At 41.8% G+C, this 24,494-nt stretch overlaps 1 protein-coding gene across 4 annotated transcripts in view; it reads left to right on the top strand.

Annotated features, from left to right (window-relative positions):
* The window catches only part of PCNX2 (pecanex 2), a 303,804-nt gene that overhangs the window by 156,111 nt on the left and 123,199 nt on the right, over positions 1–24,494 (top strand). For 3 of the 4 annotated variants that reach the window (XM_086679664.1, XM_086679662.1, XM_086679661.1), the window contains exons 20-21: positions 19,151–19,292; positions 23,512–23,689. In XM_086679664.1, the coding sequence (XP_086535790.1) occupies positions 19,151–19,292; positions 23,512–23,689 (320 nt within the window). The remainder of the gene's footprint in view (positions 1–19,150; positions 19,293–23,511; positions 23,690–24,494) is intronic. The other variant, XM_086679663.1, reaches the window with a different exon arrangement.

Raw genomic sequence — 24,494 nt, forward strand, 5'->3', positions numbered from 1 at the left:
CAAACAAATAACAAACTCAAAAATCAAACCCTCCAGAAGTCTTTCCCTGACCACCTGGAGTAGGACTAACTTCCCGACTGTGCCCGTGAACCGCCCTTTCCATAACATTCTCTGCAGTGACTGTGAGCGACATATCCACTGGCTCATGCTGGTCCTTCACTGCTCCCCGTGGTGCTGGGCACAGAAGTGTCTCTCCTGAACTGCACTGCACTGAGATGTCATCAGCCCTCTGTTTGCTAGAACAGACTTCAACCTTGCTGGGTATACTTTCTCTCAGTTTACTTTCCTTTCTGCATACCTCTGATACATAATTTTACTTGCGATACAAAATTACTCGGAGATACAAAATAAATTTTGATACAAAATTTTGATACAAAATTACGGCTCAAGTTGAGGCCTGTAAATTGAAATGTATTGTTTAGCCAATTCAGTTCTTCACTTTCGAGACTAATTTAAGTAAACTTTATCCCATACTAGTCCCAAAAAGATGTTTCACCAATATTGGAGCTAAAAGAATAAAGTTTTATCACTCATAGTACAGTTGAGCCATAGTGGTGATGTCGTTGTAACCGACATATTAATGGGTGTGTAAGGTGGTTTTTTTCCTTCTCTATCCCCCACTAGTCTAAGTGAATCATGCTGAAAATAACAAGATAACTAAGTAGACAGCACCACAGATGACATCATGTTAGTCCAGTATGGAGCTTCTAAGACCAAATGTTTAAGGAGCATTGTATTTTTAGAAAATAAAACAAATTATCCTGAATTATGATGGTAATTCCAGACAAATGACTTCATTGATAGGCCACTGTTGTAAAAGAGTCAGAAGTTGGATCTACTTGAAAACTTGATTTATTTAATGTCACTAAATACCTATCTTTCAATAACTAATTTGAACATAAAGAGACTAAATGCTGCACTCAAAAGACATAGGGTGACAGAATGGATAAAAACAACAACAACAAGACCGGTCTATCTGCTGCCTCCAGGAGACCCAGGTGAAAGACACCTGCAGATTGAAAGTGAGGGGGTGAAGAAACATCTGTCTTGTAAATGGATGTCAAAAGAAAGCCAGAGTAGCAATTCTTACATTGGGCAGAATAGGCTTTAAAACAAAGACTGTAACAAGAGACAAAGAAGGGCATTATATCACAATAAAGGGGACAATCCAATGGGAAGACGTAACAATTATAAATATTTACACATCCAACCTAGGAGCACCCAACTGCGTAAAAGAGTTAATAACAAACATAAAGGAACTAATCAGTAATAACACAATGATAGTAGGGGACTTCAACACCCTACTTACAGCAAGGGACAGATCATTTAAATAGAACATCAACAAGGAAACAATGGTGGAGCAGATGGATTTAACAGGTATTTTCAGAACATCCCATCCTAAACCAGCAGAATGCACGTCCTTTTCAAGTGCACACAGAGCATTCTCCAGAATAGATCATATATTAGCCCACAAAACCAGCCTCAACAAATTAAGGAAGATTGAAGTCATACCACGCGTCTTTTCCGACACAGCACCATACAACTAGGAGTCAACCGCAAGAAATAATTTGGAAAGACCACAAATACATAGGGGTTAAATAACATGCTACAAAATAATGAATGGGTCAAGCAAATCAAAGAAGAAATTAAAAAGTACCTGGAAACAAATGAAAATGGAAACACAATGGTGCAAAACCTCTGAGATACAGCAAAAGTGGTTCTAAGAGGGAACTTTGTAGCAATACAGGCCTATCTCAAGAAGCAAGAAAACTCTCTAATAAACAACATAACCTTACACCTGAAGGAGCTAGAAAAAGGACAACAAACAAAACTTAAAACAAGCAGAAGGAAGGAAATAATTGAGATAAGAGCAGAAATAAATGATATCAAACTAAACACACACACACACACACACACACACACACACACAATAGAGCAGGTCAGTGAAACTAGGAGCTGGTTCTCTGAAAACAAAAATCAATATAATTTACAATCTTCTAGCCAGACTTCTCATGAAAAAGAAGAAAGGACTCAAAGTCACAAATGAGGGAGGAAAAATAACAACCAATAATCACAGAAATATAAATAAAATAATAAGAGAATATTATGAAAAACTATGTACCAACAAATTGGACAACCTAGAAGAAATGGATACATTCCTAGAAACATAAAAACTACCAAAATTGAAACAGGAAGATAGAAGATTTGAACAGACCTATAACCAGCAAATAAATGGAATCAGTAATCAAAAAACTCCCAACAAGCAAAAGTCTAGGACCAGATGGCTTCACAAGTGAGTTCTACCAAACATTTAAAGAGGAGTTAATAACCATTCTCAAACTATTCCAAAAAGAGAAAAAGAAGGAAAACTTCAAAATTCATTGTATGAGGCCAACATTACCCTGATACAAAACTAGATAAAAAAAAAAGAGAACTATAAGCCAATATCCCTGATGCACATACATGCAAAAATCCTCAACAAAATACTAGCAAACCAAATTCAACAATGCATTAAAGAAAACATTCACCATGGTTAAGTGGGATTTGTTCCAAAGTCATTCAGTATTCGCAAATTGATCAATGTGCTACATCCCATCAATAAGAGAAAGGATAAGAACCATGTGATCATTTCAATAGACACAGGAAAAGCATTTGACAAAGTACAACATCCATTCATGATAAAACCCTCAACAAAGTAGGTTTAGAGGGAACATAGCTCACTGTAATAAAGGCCATTTATTAAAAAAACCACAGCTAATATCATCCTTAATGGAAGGAACTGAGAGTTTTTTCCCCTAAGGTCAGGAACAAGACAAGGATGTCCACTCTTAACACTTTTATTCAGCATAGTACTGGAAGTCCTAGGCACAGCAATCAGATAACACAAAGAAATAAGAGGCATCCATGTTGGCAAGGAAGAAGTAAACTTTCACTATTTGCAGATGACATGATACTATATACAGAAAACCAGAAAGACCCACCCACCCCCCCAAAAAACCTGCTAGGACTGATAAACTAATTCAATAAAGTTGCAATTATACAAAATCGGTGTATGGAAATCTGCCGTGTTCATATACACTAATGATGAAACTGCAGAAAGAGAAAATAAGAAAAACAATCCCATTTACATCTGCACCAAAAATAATAAGATACCTGGGAATAAGCCTAACCAAAGAGGTGAAAGACCTGTATTCTGAAACTATAAAACACTGACGAAAGAAATTCAAGAGGACACAAAGAAATGGAAAGACATGCCATGCTCACGGATTGGGAGATCAAATATTGCTAAAATGTCTATACTACCCAAAGCAATCTACACATGTAATGCAATCCCTATCAGAATACCACCAGCATTTTCCACAGAACTTATAACAAATAAGTCTGAAACTTGTATGGAACCACAAAAGACCTCGAATAGCCAAAGCAACCTTGAAAAGGAGGAGCAAAGCTGGAGGCATCACAATTCTGGACTTCAAGTTATGTGACAAAGCTGTAATAATCAAAACAGTATGGTGCTGGCACAAAAACAGACACATAGATCACTAGAACAGAATAGGAAACCCAGAAATAAACCCATAATTATATGGTCAATTAATCTTTGACAAAGCAGGAGAGAATATCAAATGGGAAAAAAGACAGTCTCTTCAACAAATGGTGTTGAGAAAACTGGACAGCTACATGCAAAAGGAAGAAACTGGACCGCTTTCTTACACCATACAGAAAAAATTAGTTAAAAAGTGGATTAAATACCTACCTACATGTGGGACCTGAAATCATTAAAATCCTGGAAGAGAGCACAGGCAGTAACCTCTTTGACATCTGTCATAGGAACTTTTTCTCAGGCAAGAGAAACAAAAGCCAAACTAAACAATTGGGATCACATCAAAATAAAAAGCTTCTGCACAGTGAAAGAAACAATCAACAAAACTAAAAGGCAACCTACAGAATGGGAGAGGAGATTTGCAAATAACATATCTGATAAAGGGTTAGTGTGCAAAATATATATAGAACTTCTAAAACTCAACACCCCAAAACAGAATAATACAATTACAACATAGGCAAAAAACACGAACAGACATTTCTCCAAAGAAGACATCCAGATGGCCAACAGACACATGAAAAGGTGCTCAACATCACTTATCATCAAGAAAATGCAAATCAAAACCACAATGAGCTATCACTTCACACCTATCAGAATGGCTAAAATCAACAACTCAAGGGACAACTGGTGTTGGTAAGGATATGGAGAAAAAGAAACACTTGTGCACTGTTGGTGGGAATGCGGACTGGTACAGCCAATATGGAAAACAGTGTGGAGTTCCCCCAAGTCACACTACTGGGTATTTATCCAAAGAATACAAAAACACGAATTCAAAGGGATACATGAACTCCTGTGTTTATATCAGCATTATTTACCTTAACCAAATTATGGAATCAGCCCAAGTATCTATCAATAGGTGAATGGAAATAGAAAGATGTTACATATATATACATATATATATATGTATATATATGCGCCTATATATATATATGTATGTGTGTTATATAGATAGATGCTATATCTATAGATATAGATATAGATAATGGAATTCAGTCATAAAAAGGAATGAGATCTTGCCATTTGCGATGACACGGATGGATCTAGAGAGTGTTTTGTTAAGTGAAATGCATCAGTCAGAGGAAGACAAATACCATGATTTTATTCATATGTGGAATTTAGGAAGCAAAACAAATGAGCAAACGGGGGAAAAAAGAGAGAGACAAATTAAGAAACAGACTCTTAATGATGGAGAACAAACTGATGGCTACCAGAGGGGAGATGGGGGGGGGGGATGGGGGAAACAGGTGATGGGGATGAAGGAGGGCACTTGTGATGAGCACAGGGTGATGTATGGAAGTGTTGAATCACTATATTGTATATCTGAAACTAATATAGCACCGTATGTTAACCAACCTGAATTAAAATAAAAATTAAATATGACAAAAAATCATTTTATCTAAGAACTTTCAAAAGGAATCGTGTCATTTAGGAAAGGAATAATTGAGTTGGGTCATAATTTCATATGGTCCTCCAAGAAGAAATTTCCCTAATATTATCATTCTTGGCTCTTAAGAGTTTAAGAAAAATTGAAGTACTCTGATTTGATGACCATACTCCTACTGTAAAAGTGGGTTTTAATGGGGTTTAAAGCGATTGAGATAGAGAGTAATTCCATTATTGACATTCACTTGTTTATTCATTCAGAAAATGCTTATGAATATACTGTTCATTAAAAATAGAATCACTGGGGCGCCTGCGTGGCTAAGTCAGTTAAGTGTCCGACTTCAGCTCAGGTCATGATCTCATAGTTTGTGAGTTCGAGCCCCGCGTCAGACTCTGTGCTGACAGCTCGGAGCCTGGAGCCTGCTTTGGACTCTGTGTCTTCCTCTCTCTCTGCCCTCCCTTTGCTCATGCTCTGTCTCTGTCTCTCTCTCTCTCTCAAAAAATGAATAAACATTAAAAAAAAATTTTTAAATAGAATTACTGAGTTCCTACCTGACACCACGCCTGTGAACCAGTGAGACAGGATGACGAAGATGTGGTTTCTGTTATCAAAGAGTTTCTGACCTATTAAGCAAACCTACGGCTGTGCCAGAATGGAAGAGCTATGACTGCTACATACACACTGATGTGGGGTCAACACTATGTGCAGCCTTGCAGGAAATTCAAGGAAGTAGAAAGCCCAGAGCCTAAGTGAAGGGGCTACAATTATTCATGGGTTACGTTTTTCCAACTGCTTGGACATAATATATAAAATGGAAAAATGTATGAATTTTAGAACTAAATGTTGAATTAATCTCTGGTGCACAGTAGGTGTTCAATAACATTGGTTGAACGAACAGATGAATGATCAGTGCTCTGTAAATTCATCGAAAGAAGACTTCCCTGTAGGCTGACAGGAAAAAGCCTTGTAAGGTAAAGGCTGGTTTGAAGGACTCGAGTGTACATGTGGATGGTAAACTATATACAAACAGGCCCATCCCTCTGCAAAAAAAATGGTTTCCTAAAAAGCTTAAGCTATAATTTTTGGATGTACTAGAATAAATGGGCAAAAGATGATAGAAATTAGAAATTATAAACAACACCAGTTGAGAACTTCACTGAAACTGTAATTAAAAAATAATTCACTCTATGGAGCGCCTGGGTGGCGCAGTCGGTTAAGCGTCCGGCTTCAGCCAGGTCATGATCTCGCAGTCCGTGAGTTCGAGCCCCGCGTCAGGCTCTGGGCTGATGGCTCAGAGCCTGGACCCTGTTTCCGATTCTGTGTCTCCCTCTCTCTCTGCCCCTCCCCTGTTCATGCTCTGTCTCTCTCTGTCCCAAAAATAAATAAACGTTGAAAAAAAAATTAAAAAAAAAAATTCACTCTAATGAAACTAATTCACGAACCAGTCCCAATTTTGTCATTCTTAAGTGAGACTGACTTTGCATTTTAGCAAATCTTGCCTGTGATTTGCAGATAGACTGGTTTCAACATGTGGGAGACCTGGTTCTGAGAGATATTTCTTTTTCTAATGTATTTTGCATTTATAACAAGGTAATAACCTAGATTAAAAATCAAACAGTACGAGTTGTAATGAAAAGCAGCAGACTCTTGTCAACTTTTTGCCATGTCTGATTCTCCCTCTCCATGAAAAAGTCCTTTCTATCCTTTAGGTATTTCTTCTGGTCCTTACCATAATTCTTCCAAGTGAGGTGCATGTTCTCCTGTGTCTTGATATTTCAGATTTGCCTATCTACTGACTTCCTGTTCTGAATAAGGATTCCTCTCTTTTATCTTCCCTCGTACGTTAACATCTTCCCTTTCTCCTTCCTCACGGTATGGTTTTAATATTCTCTGAACAAATACTCAGGGTTTTGTTTTTCTGCTAAGTCTATGGTTGTTCCATTGTCGTTCGCTTCTGGCCCAGTAGTGTACCATGATTATCTTTCCTTTCTTGTTCAGATTTCTGTTTTCGTACTTGCTAACGTTTCCAATAGCTATGGAAAACGTCTCTCAGTTCAGTTTTCCCTTCAGGCAAACCTGCCAGGTGATCTACTGGTTCCCATCTCCCTAGACTCCCTCCCGGAACCTGCTCCAATTGTTCCTTGTTTACTCCCTCTTTGTGAATGAAGCAAATCCGTCAGTCACTTTAGGAGGCTTTGTATATCTCCAAGCATTTCCATTCTACTCTGTACTTTGTACTAATGGATAGTTAGTTTGTATTACGGAGCGACTAAGGAGGCAAACGCTTCTGTAAGAATTCCAAGGTAATGTCTCCTGTCGCCCAGCTTCTGCTGCTGCTGTTGGAAAGTCTGATGACTTTCTGACCCCTCCCCCCCACCCCGGTCCTTTATATGTGACTGGATTTTCCCCTGCGGGAAGCTCTTGGGACATTAAGGAGGGAATTAAAGTGTCATGGCCCAGAGAATGGGGTCAGATTTTGGCTCTGTCACATATTAATTGTGCTTAACCATCATGATTCAATTTTGTCATTTATAATTGGGGGTTCCTACAAGAAAGATTTGTTGGGGGATGAAACGAATCAAGATAATAAGAATAGAATATTGGCATAGCCCTTGGCAGGCAGAATGCATTCAGTAAGTATATACATCTCCTCCTCCTGTTCCCCAGAGTTAAATTCAATCATTGCGCACCTTGCTTTGTGCCTCATTTCATCCATTGTGGTAGATGGCTGGTGGCCCTTTATCATTTGGATATATATGTTCAATGGTTTTGAAATTTTTGTCAATAGGTGATCGTACTGCCTGAATGACCTCATTCACAGAATCTCCATGGTGATTAAATCAAACCCAATAATCTATGTAAAAGTCCTTTGTGGCATGACAGGCAATGTTTGATTTCAAAACATAAAGGCTGTGTTGGGGTCTTTGGGAAGGTCTCGTCTTTGTATGCGTGACGAGGAGACGCTATAGCTCTGGGAAGAAGAGCTTACCTCTTCTTCTTCTTACCTCTTACCTCTTCCTTTTTTGGCCTGCATAACGGGTTGCTAACATCAGGTGGTAGGGAGAGACCTGAAAAGCCCTTCAAAGCCTCTTTAGTTCAAAGTGACTAAAATAGTTTGGAGCATGAACTGAACTAGTGTCAGCTGAGTACCAGTCCCCTTTGCTATGATGCCTGCATGGGACAGTGCATTCCAGCGAAATGGCTTAGAGCTGATGGGTCAAAAAATAGCCTGTCAGCTGGCAGCCTGCCTTATTAATTATTCCCTCTGTTGTTATTCTCCTCATGTACCTTCTCTTCCCCTCCTTTTCTTCCCCCCTCTGCCAGGCACTGCTTCATTTCACTCTCCCGCTCTGTTCTCCTTCTAGTCAACTGGGGAACTTCTCTCTCTGTGTCAGTCTGGAGGTGGCTGGAGTGGAACCAGCTTCACACTGCGGCAGGAGAAAAAGGAAGGTGGGATTCAGTTGCCTCTGCTCAAAGGGGAGCGAGGCTACAGGAGGCCTGGGGAAGCACAGGCCAGTGCTGGCCAGCCTCAAGAAGGAGAGGGTCTGGGGACAGGGCTCAATGGTCAGCTGCCAACCTCCGCTTTCGAGCAAGCCACAGGGTGTTTACCCAAGTGCCCGGTGGGGTTCTTTTAGACTGCGGATACATCGAAAACAATGTGGAAATAAAACGAATGGCCAGTAATTGGAGAAGTGTCAAAAAAAAAAAAAAAACCTAACACTAAAAATCAAGAGGCCTAAATATGCATGTGATGTATGCAGGATGGAATGTGGCAGCTTTGGGCTCTTGCGGCCCAGTGTGCATAGAAGCGCAGAATCAGGCCATTGGGAGGAGTGATGTTAGTTCTCAGCTGCAGTGGGTGACGTCACTATGATGAGTGCTGACTTAGTCTCCCTGATGTGCATGCACTGGGGTCTTATCTGAAGCGCTTAACCCACAGAGTGCTCTATGATAGGAAAATATACGGAGATGCCCGCGGAACAACGGAAATGGTGTTTTAAAGCGATCTTGTAACTTACGCATTCCTTACAAGTGCATACTCCTCGTAGGTTCCTAGATGGCTTTAAAACATACAAATCACACTTCCCTTGGGGGAGAAATTACGATTTTGCAGATTAGACATTCACTGAGTACCTGCATTGTACTAGGCACTGTGTTTGGTGTTGAGAATGCAAAAATTAGTAAGAGCATAATCCTTGCTTTTGACAAGACGGCTGTTCTAACAAGAAACATCTTCCCTCCTGTGCTCCTAGTGAGAACATTTGAAAGTTGCTCTTAATGCTTTTCACATGAAAATTTTTGACCTAACCTTCTTCATGTGAAAAATTAATAAATGATTTCAACAGTATTTTAGTTTTAAATACTATGATTTTGTATTAGCAGAGGACCTTTCTATCAAGAGGAGAAAGCACATTATTGCATTGATTCTCCCGAGAGCCTCTCTATCCCTTTGAGGAGATGTGAAGGATGCATTTTTATTCCCACTGAATTAATGAAAAAAAAATCAGTGGGAAGTTTTGGGAAAATGAGCTAAACATTTTTAAAAATTGAGTTAGACTTTGTATCAAATTAAATTCCAGATGGATTAAAGATTTAAAAAAAATTTTTTTAAAGGAGGAAAAGAAGAAAGAACGAACCAGAATAGCACTGCAAGAAAATATAGGTCAAGTTATATAATCTTGGTTGGGAAGAGAAAAATAATTTTCCTAGCATGACCCCAAAGTCAAAAACCACTGAAGAAACCACGAAAAATTTTATTCTCTGAAAAATGTCAGTTTTAATACTCTGATTCCTGAATGTTGCTCTTTACTACCTTGTATTTCTTTGAGAGGTTTTACCAGGGTGTTGACCCTGGTAATAATTACTGAGTCATTCAAAAATAATGCTAGAACCTATCGCAGGCCAGGGACTGTGCAGAATGTTGGGGGAAGCACTGGGTGGCAAGGCCTCACCCTGGGGTGAACCTTCTGAGAGAAGAAGTGCGCTATGGCCAGGGGTGAAACTCGAACCCCTGCATGGCAGGCATTGCCACACCACAGAAACCCCAGCGTCTCCTCAGACTCTGTTGTTCTGGGTGTCTGCTTTAGTTAAATGAACTATGAGTCGATTCATCGGTGATGTTGCCTGAATCTCCTGAGCGGCTCCTGTGGACAGCGTCCAGGGCTAAATGCCCAAGCATGCTGGAGAAAAACAGCCTCGCCCCCTGGCTGTAGCAGAGAGGTGGACCTTCGTCCCACAGATTAATATACACGTACAGGGTTTGAAGTACAGTGAAGGGACGGAGTATAAAGGGATCCTGAGCTAGATCTGAAAGATCAAGAAAGGCTTCTTTGAGGAGGCTGACATTTAATTGGAGGCTTGGAAGATAAAGACGGGAATTAACCCTTAAACTGGAGGAAGAGGGTTCCAGGCAGGAGAAGGCCCATGGGCACATCCTGTACTGACTAACGGGAACGGAAAAGTCACGAGGACCTTGGCTTTATCCTAAGTGGAATTACAGGGCTTTGAGCAACAGGGGAACGTGATTTGCTTTATGTTTAAGGATGATTACTTACCCTCTTCAAGCTACTGGCTTTGGAAGCGAAGCCTTTTCTAGAGAATAAACCATGGCGTGTACATGATAGTGCTAAGGACTTTGCGATGTGAGATTCGGCCCAACAAGAAAGATGACAAGGAGAAGCCCTTGTAGGGAAAAGCGATTGCCTCTAATGAGGGGATGCCACCAGCCTGGAAGTGGTGATTCCATTTTGCGGGGCGTCTCCGCCTTAGATGCCTCAGGGTGACGGGGCTGCTTGAACCGAGCGACAGCTGTCTGGAAATGTTTGTGAACACGCCTGGCCCCTGTGAAGGCGAGAAGTCATGCATCCTTGCAGCCGAAGTGGCAATTCAAGGTTTGAACTGGAGGAAATTGTCTCCCTAAAGATAAAAACATCCCGAAGGTTTTTGATTCGCTTTTAATTATCGAGAAGGACTTCTTTTAGTAACGTAAGCTTCTAAATAAAACAAGCTGAAAGGCCTTGGAGAAAATTTAAAGCACTCAATTGTAGTAAGTTGTATATAACTTGTAAATGGCATAGTTAGTTTGCATTCTTTTCCTCACGGGCCTAATATTCCAGGGAAGAGAGAAATACTAATGCTCAAGGAAGGTCTTTTATGGTCTCTGTGCATATTCAGGGCATTGCCAAAGGACAGTTATAAAATACCATTGCAAAGATTTTCTTTCTCACATGACTTTCTATGAATACTGAGGCAGTTTGGGGCCCTAAGAAACATGTTTCTCATGCTAGTGCATTTGTAAGCTTTGCCTTTCATTAGCTTTTCGTGGCCACCCCATAAGAAAAGATTCAGTGTCGTCTTTTAGAATTCAGAATTCTGGAATTACATTGCTGTTTTAGTTTCCTCCCATGTAATTATTCTTCTTCCTTTCTGCTTCCCCTCCACTCCCAAACATAAACATTCAGTATGAGTTCGACTTGTCTGTTAAGAGTTTTCTACCATCCAGAGATTGTAACGTTTCGTTGGAATAAATTCCCAAGCTTGCTAGGAGGATAGAGATATGGAACATTTACGGGGAAATTGATTTTCTTTCAACATAAAGGATTAGCAGAACCTGGAGTCAAAAGTTTGGAGTTGGTGATGCTGCTGTTATTCCTGTATGTTTATTGTAACCCCCTTTCCACATCCTTCTCCACCCCCGCTTTGGCTGGATGTCCTGACACCAGTCAGGGAAGCCGTGCCTTGGGATAAATCTTCACCTAGAATGTTTTCCTCTTAATGTACAGTACGTAAACCTGTGCTTGCCGGTGCGTGCAGACAGTATAAAGCACCTCCTCTGGCCTCTCATCCAGAGATTCAGAATCGGTGGGTTGCCCGTGGGAAGAGCCAGGATATCTAGTCACATGCCTCAAAGCTGTGCCTGTGCTGTAGTTTCCACACACATCCCTCCCTTCCAGGTACCACAGAGGGTTAAATCTCACAGAATCGATACCTCTGCTCTCCAATATTTGGAAAGGCACGGATGGTAAATTCAGATCTTACTGGTGATTTCTGTACATGTTTTTTGAAATTCATTGCTTTGTGTGTTTCTGCGATGGAGAAACAAATTCTTATGGAAAACCCGTATTTGTTATCACTGTCTGCCGTAAATCCTTGCAAGGACTGCAGTGAAATTGTGTCCCTGCCCTCCAATCAGCCCCACTCACTGGAAAACATCATGGGCTGATAGCAAATGTGACAAGCATTTGAAAGCCTGGATCGCACTCCCCCATCCACATGGCACTAGCATTCTACAGTGACGAGCTGTGGATGTTTCTTTTAATTCAGATGTTTTTCTAACAGCCCTGCAGCATGAGGTTGGCTTATATTTCCTTAATTTACATATTTTTGCAGGAATCTAGCTAAGGTTGTCATGTTTCTCCGAATTGGTGACAATTGTTGATAGAACTCTGTAAATGTATTTTTATAAGCAGGCTGAATTGAATTGCATTTGATGTGACGGCCCCAATCTGACACTGTTGACTTCATATAAATTGAGAAATCAGAAAAAATAATGTGCATAGAAGGAAACCTAAACGTACCCGATTGGACTTTAGGAGAGACTAAAATAGGAAATATTGCTTAATGTGTTATAGTTAGAAAGTTTTTTGTTTTGTATTCAAAGAGTAATTCCAAGAGGCTGCTTTTTGTTTGATTTAACGATCCAGAGTTCCCTTGAACACTAAAAATGATAAGATAATAGGTGAACGTTTACAGAACTCTAAGCCGACAGAGGCATAGCGTCTACTCTTGACAAACCCACAGTCTAGTGGGGAGATTAATATTTAAATGAATGCTCCATGGTGTAACAGGTACTATAATTAGAGAATTCACAGTGCATAGTGATGGCACAAAGGAATGATGTATTCTGCTTGAAAACTAAAGCTAGTAATACAGAATGCTGGTTCAGTGTCTTGCAGAAGCTTCATGGGTCCTTGCTATATGGCAGCATGGTGGACCACCGGCGGTGAGGAGATGGCAGGGTCTGCCCAGCACAGGCAGAAAGGGGGGCATGCGTTGTTTCTAAAGAATTTTAAAACAATAATAATGCCAATTACAGTTTGGACTCCTTTTTTACTTTCACCTTGTGCCAACGGTTCTAAACACTGTCAGTGATTAGACCCTTCCCCTGGGATGGACACTCCCGAGTGCACAGCCCTGGAAAACGGCCGGTAGCAACTGTACTGGGAATGGTCAGGGACATGGGGGGCGGGCAAGACCAGGAGTTCCTCAAGCAGGAAATACAGAAGGACATTCCAGGAAGGCACCCAGCACATATAAAGGCATAGACAACAGTGAGGTTCAATGCCGTGTGGGAGGAAATAGACACTTCGAATATGGGGCGCCTGGGTGGCTCAGTCAGTGAAGCATCTGACTCTTGATCTTGGCTCAGGTTATGATCTCAAAGATCGAGCCCCGCGTTGGGCTCTGTGCTGACACTGTGGAGCCTGCTTGGGATTCTCTTTCTTTCTGCCCCTCCCAACTCATGCTTTCTCTCTCTGAAAATAAATAAATAAATAAATAAATAAACAAACAAATAAACAAACATTTAAAAAAAGAAATTATTTTCAATACACTGTGATGGTCAGTTATCCACATGGGAAAAAAATCGGTTTCAATCCCTATCTCACACCATACAGAATCAATTCCAGATAGCTTGCAGATCTAAATGTGAAAGGTAAAACAATAACGTCTCAGGGGAAAACATGAGAATGTGCTCACGATCTTTGTCTTTTAAACACAGTACAAAGGGGCACCTGGGTGGCTCAGTAGGTGAAGCATCGGACTTTGGCTCAGGTCATGACCTCACGGTTCATGAGCGAGCTCCACATCAGACTCTGTGCTGACAGCTCAGAGCCTGGAGGCTGCTTCGGATTCTGTGTCTCCCTGTCTCTCTGTTCTTCTCCTGTTCATGCTCTGTCTCTCTCAAAAATAAATAAAGATTAAAAAAATAAAATGAGCAGAGCACCAAAGACTCCAAAAGGAAAAAAAAAATGAGAAATTGGAACGTATTAAAATTAAGTATTTCTTTTCTACAAAAGAGACTATTAAGAGAGTGATAACCCATAAAATGGGAGATCTTTCTGATGCATATATCTGAGTAAAGACTCATACCTAAGGTATATAAAGAACTCCTAGAAGTCAGTAAAGAAAAGACATCTAATCCTAGAAATCAGTAAGGAAAAGACGTTACTCCAGGAGGAAAAAGAACCAGGCAATGCACATGGAGAGCCACACTTCACAAAAGTGTGTATCCAAATGGCCAAATGGTGTAAACACATGAAAAGGTACTTAACTGCATTAGTCATCAGAGAAATGCAAAATAAAACCATAACATGATACCGCTCTACACCCACAGCATAGTTAAAATGAAAGAGAGAGAAAATGTTTTGGCAAGGATGTGAACAAACAGAAGGAACTCTTTGCACTGTTTGTGGGAGTGTAAATTGGCTCCATAACTTTGGAAAATCTCCTAGAGCTTCCTACACACACTTAATAACCTAGCAATTCTGTAGCTAGATATATACCCCGGAAGCATACCCATGTTTACCAAAAGGCCTGTCCAAGAATGTTCATGGTGGCACTCTACATGACAGCTCTAAACTGGAAACAACGTGAACGCTCATGTACAGCAGCTTTGAAAAACAACCTGTGTCTATTCATATAGTAGATTATTGTACAGCAGTGAGAACGGGCAGATGATGATTACACACAAAGATGTGGCTGAATCTCAAGGAGAGTGTTGGGAAAACGATACAAAAGGACAGTAGGCAGACGGAACAGTGGTGTTTGGGGTTAGGGCACTGGTTACCTTGGGGGCAGTTACTGGAAGAGACACGGGGGGCTTCAAGAGGGTTTCTTCTTCCTCTAGGTGCTAGGGACACGGCCGTACATGTATGGTATGTGCAGGTTTCTGTATATGAAAAAGTTCAATGAAAACGTTTTTGAAAAATCCAGCATGGCTACTTCAGGTCGCCAGTTAAGTGAGTGTAGAACTGATGATCGTGACCAGAGAGTTACGAAGTGGCAGGTATAGAAGATCTGACGCCGTTCCAGACCCACTGGGTCTGCTTCTGCATTTCCCCCAGGTGATTTATTTGCATGTCGACGTTTGAGAATCACAGATCTAGGACAGCGTCTTTCTGCCTTGTCCCCGGGTAGTTCCAACATGCAGCTGTGGTTAGGATGACTCCGAGGTATATTGCCTGCATGGCTAAGTGAATGCAGGTGTCATTAGATAAGATAAAGAATGTTCGAGGAAGAGCAGGTGTGTGGAGGCTGACAAGTTCAGTTTTGACATGTATTTGGGGATTCCTTGGGGACATCAGGTGAAGCCATCCATTGAGTCTTTAGATCTGGAGGCCAGGAGACAGATAGAAGATTGAGAATTACAGATGGGAGTGTCCTCAGCATGGATGGAATCATTAAAGTTAAGGGTGTTGAAAATGAGAAAAAATAATACAGAGGTCCAAGGAGAGCACATGACCAAATAAGGGAAAAGGGGTTTGCAGGGAAAATGGGAAAAGTACTATCAGAGGTTTGAGTGCAAGCAGGAACAGGTGGCATGGGGAAACTAAGGAAAGAGAGTTTTCTGCGGAAGGCAGGACCAGCGATGTTTTATGCCCAGAAAGGTCTAGTAAGGTAGACTGAGAAGGATCAATTATTTGTCCTTTGGGAGGTCACAGGTGGCTGCCCCATACACAGTTCTGGCCAGGGGTAGCTGCAAATATGCAGGCGCAGAAGTTTCAGCAGTAAATAGGAGACAGGGGCCTGGGATGGTCAGACATTCACAGCCTTTTCAAGAAGCTGTGCAAAAAAAGGGCAGAGGGAGCGAGGTGTAGAGTGGAAAGCAAGTTTTCAATTTGGCAAAGACTGGAATATTGCCACTTGCCAACAGGAAAGAGCTACTCTGGGGAGTGACCCCTGAACCAGCCATCAGGAAAGAACGGGACTCAGAGCTTCAGTGGACGCTCAACGTGAGGAGGACCCAGCAGGTGGATGTAACTGTGAATACATTCGTAGCTGACAGGTGGGAAGATGAGTTGTTGGAGTCTCATAGCCTCAGTTTTCTCTAGAAGTAAGGTTCCTGTCATTTGCCTAAAGGGATGGGGGAGACATCATAAAAATTTGTCTTTCCTAATTTTCATATACTTTCACAAAAGATGAGAACCCTGTTGTCGGCATGTAGAATATATAATAATATACCTAGATTTCATTAATTATATGTAAAAAAAAAAACACCTTAATTCCCTATGAAACAGCCCATTTTCAAATCTATACCGGAAAACACTGCGCATTCACCATTAAGAATACCCGAAGTTAAATTCCTACCCAACATCCTTGCTGTTTTTTTAATTATTGAAGTAGAGTTGACATACAGTGTTACATTAGTTTCAGGTATGTGACATGGACAATGCCATATATTACGCTGCGCTCACCATGGGAAGTGTGGCTACCATCTGTCACCATACAAAGTTATTACAACATTACGGACTATATTCCCTATGCTGTACTTTTCATCCCCATGACTTATCTGTTCTACAGCTGAAAGTTTGTACGTCTTCACCTATTTTGCCCATGCCCCACCCACCTCCACTCTGTTTAGGTAGAGTTTTTTCTCTGTATTTAAGAGTCTGTGTCTGTTTTTGTTCATTTGTTATGTCTTCTAGATTCTGCATATAAGTGAAATCGTATGGTATTTGTCTTTCTCTGTCTGACTTTTCTCTAGGTCCATCCATGTTGTTGCAAATGGCAAAATCTCATTCTTCTTTAGGGCTGAGCAACATTCCATTGCATATATATACCTTTTAAATTGAAGTGTAACTAACATGCAGCGTTATACTAGTTTCGGGTGTACAATACCGTGATTCAGCAGTTGTTTACATTACTCAGTGCTCATCATGATAAGTGTACTCTTAATCCCCATCACCTATCACCCATTCCCCCACCCACCTCCCCTATGGTAACCATCAGTTTGTTCTCTGCATTTAAGAGCCTGATTTGGGGGGGGGCACCTAGGTGGCTTGGTCAGTTAAGCATCCGACTCTGGATTTCAGCCCGGGTCATGATCTCTTGGTTCGTGAGTTTGAGCCCCGAATCTGACTCTGCGCTGACAGCATGGAGCCTGCTTGGAATTCTCTCTCTCTGCCCCTCCCCTGCTTGTGGGGGTGCACACACACACACTCTCTCTCTCTCAAAACGAATAAACTAAAAAAAGAAGAGTCTAATTTTTTTTGTTTCTTTGTTTTGTTTCTTAAACTCCACCTGTGAGTGAAGTCATGTGGTATTTGTCTTTCTTTGACTGACTTATTCTACTTAGTGTTAATACCCTCTAGCTCCATCCATGTTGTTGCAGATGGCAAGATCTCATTCTTTTTTTATGGCTGAGTAATATTCTGTTACACACACACACACACACACACACACACACACACACACACACTCCACGTCTTCTTTATCCATTCATCAGTGGATGGACTCTTGAGCTGCTTCCATTTCTTGGCTACTGTAATTAATGCTGCAGTAAACACAGGGCTGCATATATCTTTTCAAATCAGTGTGTTCCTTTTCCTTGGGTCATTACCCAGTCTTCCTCCCCGTTTCATGTATCATTAACGTTTCTTCTTATTTTTATCTTGATGATTTCTTGTTGCGTCTCTCTTCTACTGATGAATCCCTGGGATATTTGTTCTTATTTCTTGTCCATGTCATGAGGTATTCCCACTGTGTCTGTCCTCACCATTCTTTGTGAATCAGATTCCTGAATGCTGATCTCTTCTCATATTTTTAATCAAATGATAAGTGTGAGTGCAACCTGTTCTTCATGAGTGGATTCTTGTGTAATCCAAATAATGTAACAATGACATGGCCCTCTTGTTTGTTTTGTTTTGTTATGTTTTGTTTTTTACTATAGGTTATTGAGGTGTAAGTTTGATATTATAAATGGTTGAGGAATGTGATTCCAGAAGTTCTATGGAGTCAGCTTTGCCCTTTGGGGGTTTGGCCTCTGAGACTCGGTGGAGAGACTGAGTCCCCGGCATGTCTGATTCATTTTCCTGGCCGTTTGGCTGGTGGGTTGGGGACCGTCTCAGCCTCACAGTTAGTAGCAGAGAGACTCAGCAGGGAGTGAGATGGACCTACCGGCGGGCCCTGGGCTGAACCAGGCGTGCTCTCCTCATGGAAGCAGGAAAGAGCTTGGCTCTGTACTTCACTCCTGTGTCAGGGATGTGTGTTCTCCTCTCCTCCTGATGCTGTGGCCTAAGGGAGTTTGTGCTCTGACCACCGGACCAGCCAGCCACTCCTCCTCCTTCTCAGAAAGAAAAGTAGCCAGAGGGGGGTGACAGGCACTGCAAGTGTACATCCTACATGACCCCATCGCGAGGGGGAGCAGAGTCTTTCCCTGCCCTGAGTGGCGGGAAAGAGGGGCAGCCACTTCCCCAGCAGCTGACTCAGAGGGTGGGCAGGGCGCACAAGCCGAGGCTCAGAAAGATTGAGTTAACAGTTCACTGTCACGCACCAGTGGCTGGTAGAGTCTGAATGAAAACCCAGACTGGTCTGACTCAAAACCTTAGCCCTCGTGGGAAGAGACGTCACTCCCCGTGGTGCTCCTGTTGTCACAAGGGTTCTCAAGAATGTAATACATTCATAACGATGGGGCCTGGGGATCAGCTTTCTCTTATGTGTATGTATGTCCTGGGGATTTGATTGTTGATTTAAAGATTAAGAAGAAGGAGAAGAAAGCCCAGCCTTGGAAGTGTCCCCAGCTGAAGAGGAGATGGGCCCAGGAGATTGTTTTTCAACCCTTCATCCCTCACTGTCCACCCATACTTCCTCTGAGAGACCTTGATACAGGACCGCTTACTTCCTGGGTCCCAGGAATAATTCCATATGGAAAAATCACCTAACTTGAAGAATTGGGACCCTGGTCTATATTACCGTATGTTATTATTTATGAACTATGTAGAAACAAAGCTAAGGATTGCCTGGAAAGCAAATTGGTGTATCCTGTCTAGAATCTGGAGTTCTGAGTGAGCAGCTTTTGAATGAAATGGGGGGACATTCCTTCTTATTACATGTACTTAAAGAAAAATAACTTGATCAGTTCTAAATGGTTTTTATGTTTCTTTCAGATATCGCCCATCTAATGTGGTTTGAAAGACTCTATGTCTGGCTTCAGTGTTTTGAAAAATACATCCTGTACCCAGCAATAATTCTGAATGCCCTCACTATTGATGCATTTTCAATAAGCAATTACCGGAGACTCGGTACCCAGTAAGTGGATAACAGTTGTTTATTCTCGTAATGATTTCAATCACAATGATTTCAAAATCGGGTGGATTTTCTCTAAACAGGCTACAGTAGTACAGCATCTACTAGTTTACTGGCCGCATAAAAGTAAGCCACGGTGGTCTTTTACTCAAACTCGCTGGAGGAACTTGATGGTTATTACAGAGTGGGCTGAAAATGAAGTTAGATCTGCTTGAAGTGATGTTGCAAATAAACGACAGTCGGTTTGAAAAAGCTCCTGCAAGAACTTAGTGAGCTTTAATGAGATGACGGAAGCACAGTGTGGTTCCAGGGGTTCCTGAACCCCCTGGAAAGTTCTTACCATCATGCTCAGAGCTTTATGAACCGCCTCATGTCATTTCATTTAGCAAATACTCTATCGTTTTGTGCTTGAGGGAGGGGGGATTAATCACTGTCAGTGCTCTCTCTGCATTTATCGGGAGAAGCCTCACAATTAAAAAAAAACACGGAGCACAGCGTCATCATGCCGTCAAGATGCCCATGTTTTTGCAAAGCATTAACGACACACAGTTGGGTTATTAGTTTCATACATAAAATTAACTCTGAATTTGCAAATGGAAATCCTTCTCGATAATCTGTGGATTTGCTGCTCTGACAGAAGGTTGAAGTGCCTGGTCAAGTAAGTTCGAGTAGGAGAATGAGAAAGACATCCTTTCCCAGATTTGCTTATTAAGTCATGTTGCTTAAACATTATGTGCCCAAGTCAATTCTTGTGCATAATCCCAAGCATACTAATTTAAACCTGCTCTTCCTTTCGGGGGGTGATGGGGACAAATTAATTAACATTTGCCAAAGATTGAGCAAGCTGAGATAAAAGACATTTGAACACTCTGTTGGACATTGAGTGGATTCATAGTCACACAAAGCAGACACTGAATGAAATGGTCATATAACCTTCCTGTCTTTATCAGACTCTGCCTTCCTTCCAGTTCAGACCTGTCATGGCTAGGCCAGGCCAAGTTGTGCCCTTTGGTATTTAAAATCCTGGACTTCAGATCCAGGGATGAAAATCAGTCTCACTGGATAAAGAACACAGACAGTGAGACTGTAGTAGCCCTCTTGCCCAGTTTGGGGGGACCCAGTCCCAGAGATGACTCCTTATCCAGAACCTCAAGTGCTTTCTCTAGTGGTAGGTGTTTCTGGTATGGCACAATGTTGGCTAACCCTGCTGCCCTCCCGGAACAAGGCCGCATCTCGGTTTCTAGAATGAGGGCTTACAATCAGAACTAAAGTAGCAAAGAGGGTACCAGTGCTGCCCCCAGGGGTAACGAGCTGAAGGACTTAAAGTTTGCTCGCTTTCCAACCTCAGGACTGGGACCTTAAGCTAAGCCTGCAGGTTGAGGCCCTCCAGTTCTGGCTGTTGGCAGAGGCTGGACACAAGGGTTGGGAATCAGGCAGAGTCAAAGAGTTTGGAGAGAGTCCAGTTTCAAGTAATAATACTCTCTATCCCCTATAATGTTTTTTCCAGACACGAATATCAGAAAGTAGCACCTTAGCAATGTCCCTCCAAATAGTCTCAAATCCAAGATGACACCAACAGAACTATTCTTCTTAGAACCAAAAGCTGACAATTCCTTCATATTCTTGAGGCATCCAAATGAAGCCTTGAAAGTAATTTTAGGGTGCCTGGGTGGCTCAGTCAGTTAAGTGTCCAACTCTTGGTTTTTGGGTCAGGTCATGATCTCACAGTTTCGTGAGTTCGAGCCCCGCATCGGGCTCTGTGCTGACAGCATGAAGCCTGCTCATTATTCTCTCTCTCTCTCTCTCTCTCTCTCTCTCTCTCTCTCTCTCTCTGCCCCTCCTCTGCCCACACTGTCTCTGTTTCTCTCAAAATAAATAAATAAGCTCAAAAATGTTTTTAAATAATAATTTCAAGTACCCCCATTAGACCAGCTGTTCTAAAATAGGACAGCAGGAGTCTGTATGTCAGTATCACCCAGAAACCTGTTTCTAACTATAGAATCCCCCGGCCTACCTGCACTGAGAACCACTGTACCTGATAGTTAGGCAGTGAACTCCTCAGCAACAGGCATGACTTCTTATTTGACTTTAAATACTACCCCCCCTAGTAAATGGTAGAAGGCTAGGTAGATGGGTGATCAAGCCGGCACTGGTAAATGGATGAATGGGTGAATTGTGATATCTTGTTAGGTATTTATATTTCCCAGCCTGATCTAAATGGATGCTTTGCAGCTGTCCCAGGCTGTGTTCACTGACTGCTACATAAGCCTTTATTAAACCTTCAGCTGAGCCTACAATAGTCTCTGAACTATTTTAACTGTGATCATTACTCTTGTAGTGTTATAAAGGCCATAAAATTCAGTCCTTAAGATCTCCCATAGTGTTAACCAGTCATCATTGATAAGCAAAAAATTAATGCTCTTCGTTTTAACCGTATCACAGAGAACACAAAGTTAAGAGTTGACCCTCACTTAGATTTGGCCTGAATAACCCCCAAAATCATCAGTCTCCTGTGAAAACCCAAATAAGAATACCCCTAACCTTAAGATGCTTTGTCATTGGGCATAGACATTCTTGTATCCTGGGCTGTTGTCAAAGGCAGCTGGACCCAAAGTCATGTCTTTATACTGTATTTTCATCAGGAAATAGAAGGAAAAGAAAGGTGGGTTCTGGAGCAGTGCGCAACTTTGCTGCAGGAACCCTGAGGGTTTTATGTTGAAGTTACATGAAAACATTCCCACTCAGCCCAAATCTGTATGTAATTAAGGACTAGTTTTCTTCAGATGAGCCTTGAGCAAATCTCACTGGGTGCATCCTCAGGCAAAGTGAAAACAATTGTAGCCCTCGGTCTGAAGGCATATGAAATATCACATCAAGGCAAATGGAATTGCCAACATTATTAGATCTTTTTGACAACAAAAATGACAGTGTTGCACCTGATAGGTGCAAAGACTTTAAAAGCATTTTTCGAATGCCCTCATCCTGGGACAAGATAATAATAATGCTGAAAAGGGTCCAGAGCCCGGGGATCCCTCTAGGCTGAGGGAAATTGAGGCATAGCTCCAGTTTTCTGTATTTAGCCAGGGGGAGAAAACCTCTCTCTTTTAAGTGCAACCATTCACTGGAAAGTATTCCCATCTCTGCCTTTCTTTTGAGTTTGCAAGTAGGATTTTATTACAGTGGGACGGTGCAGGAATCTGCCCAAAATGCGCAAAGCCTTCCTTCAGAAAGACAGACCCCTCCAGGAAGTGGCTGTTTGCTCTGTCAGGATATTCTTAGCTGTTATCATTAACTTTCCAAGCTTAAGGTAGTTAGATTATTCATTGTTGGCTTCAGCATCTGCTGGAATTGTTCGTATAACACATGCTCCCTATACAGGTTAATAACCTGACTCCCCAGACAAGAGCATCCAGGAGCCCAGGCCTTGAAGCAAAGCCCTGGTTATCTCCTTGCTGGACTGCTTTGATGAGTTCCTTAACTAAAAAGGCCAATGCCATGGGGGAAAAATTGTCAATGGTATCATTTTCAGCAGGAAAAAAAAAGTGTGGGGGGCGGGGGGAGTCCAAAGAGCTTACATTTACCAGGGAGGTAAATATGCTGAAAAATATTAGAAATTAACATGTAAAGGCAAAAAGGTCTGTGATGAGATACCGGGGTTTTCTTTCTTTTCCGAATTTAATATTAGCTACTATTATATCACTGCTTCAGTAAGATTCTTTCATAATAAAAAAGCATACACTGAGCAGACGCAAAGGGGGACAGCATGCTCTGTTTCCTCACTCGCCATCAAACTTTCTGCGGAACCTGTCGCTGCAGGAGTCCTTCAGATAAGCTCCAAGGGAGCTCTGTGTCCTTGCTGAGGGACAGGGGACCGTGAAGATCATGTGGCAGGAAGGAGCTTCTTCTCAAGGCCAAGGGTCTGTGCTTGAGAGTCCCTTGGGACTGAGTTTCAATCCTCACTCCACCCTGCCCCCCACCCCATGAGATCTTAGACAAGGGACCCAAACTCTAACGCCCCGTTTTGCTCCTCTGACAAATGTGGATAATGACAGAGCCTCCCCCCACACCGTCCTCCGCCCCTGTGTCCCCCTTCCCCACCAGTCTTGGCTTTTCATGCCTGTAAAGTGCACCGTGCACAGTAAATGCTCAAGAAACATTAGCTATTGTGACTCACCTGGTACTTCGCCGTCCTTGACCGCTTCCTTTCTTTCCTTTCCAACAGCTGGGACATTTTCCTGATGATCGTTGCCGGCATGAAGCTGCTAAGGACCTCCTTCTGTAACCCCGCTCATCAGTTTATTCACGTGAGCTTCACTGCGATCTTTTTCCATTTTGACTACAAAGATCTGTCAGAGAGTTTCTTACTGGATTTCTTCATGGTGTCCATTGTGTTCAGCAAGGCAAGTTAGTTCTCCATTTTGTTCATTTTCAAATGTCAAAGGGGTGTTTCTCACCATAGGTTTCAAGAGCTGTAAACATTTTCCTTTAAAGGAAATTGTGGAGTGAAATTAAATTGAATTACATACGCGTGTCACGTTCCTGCTACCACTTGAGGGACATTTCCCCGTGGAATACAAATATGCCACGTGATTTGCCAAAAATCACTAATTACAATGAATTAGCCATTTACAGTCGCTTGAAATTTTGAAATTTTATGATCTTTGCGTCTGTTAGCAATCTCATTACAGAACTTCCCTAGACCTCAAAATGCTCTGAATTAAAGATTAGCAGCCAGACAGATTTTTTTTTTTTTTTTAAATTAGCTAGCATTTGAGGTAAAACTTGTGACCTGGTATCCAAGAACCAGGTCTCTTGGATTATTTTCATTCTTCTTGGCGTGTGTTAGGTCAAGATACACAGGCAATGAGAAATCCTAATCATAGTTCAGGCAAAATAGGGGGATGGAATCAGATGTCGAACATGGCGGGGGGGGGGGTGGATAAAATCCGCTGGATACTCACCTGAGTGTATTCTGAGCACCTCACAAAGCCAGGGTTTGTAAACAGAAATGAAAAGGAATTTGGAACAACTCCTGGTCAATAAACTGACACACCATCTCACTTCACATCGGGCTTCCTCACGCGCTGTCTTTAACACGGTGGCCGCCGGTGTCTGCCCTCAGCTTGACTTAGCCAGCCCCTCCCCTGCTTTTGGTTAATAATTTTTTAATTTTAAGATCTTTTTTCCTGAACTTCATCTTTTACC

The sequence above is a fragment of the Puma concolor genome, chromosome D2 (genome assembly GCF_028749965.1).
Source record: "Puma concolor isolate L17-30 chromosome D2, mPumCon1.1.hap2, whole genome shotgun sequence".
Classification (NCBI taxonomy): Eukaryota; Metazoa; Chordata; class Mammalia; order Carnivora; family Felidae; genus Puma; species Puma concolor.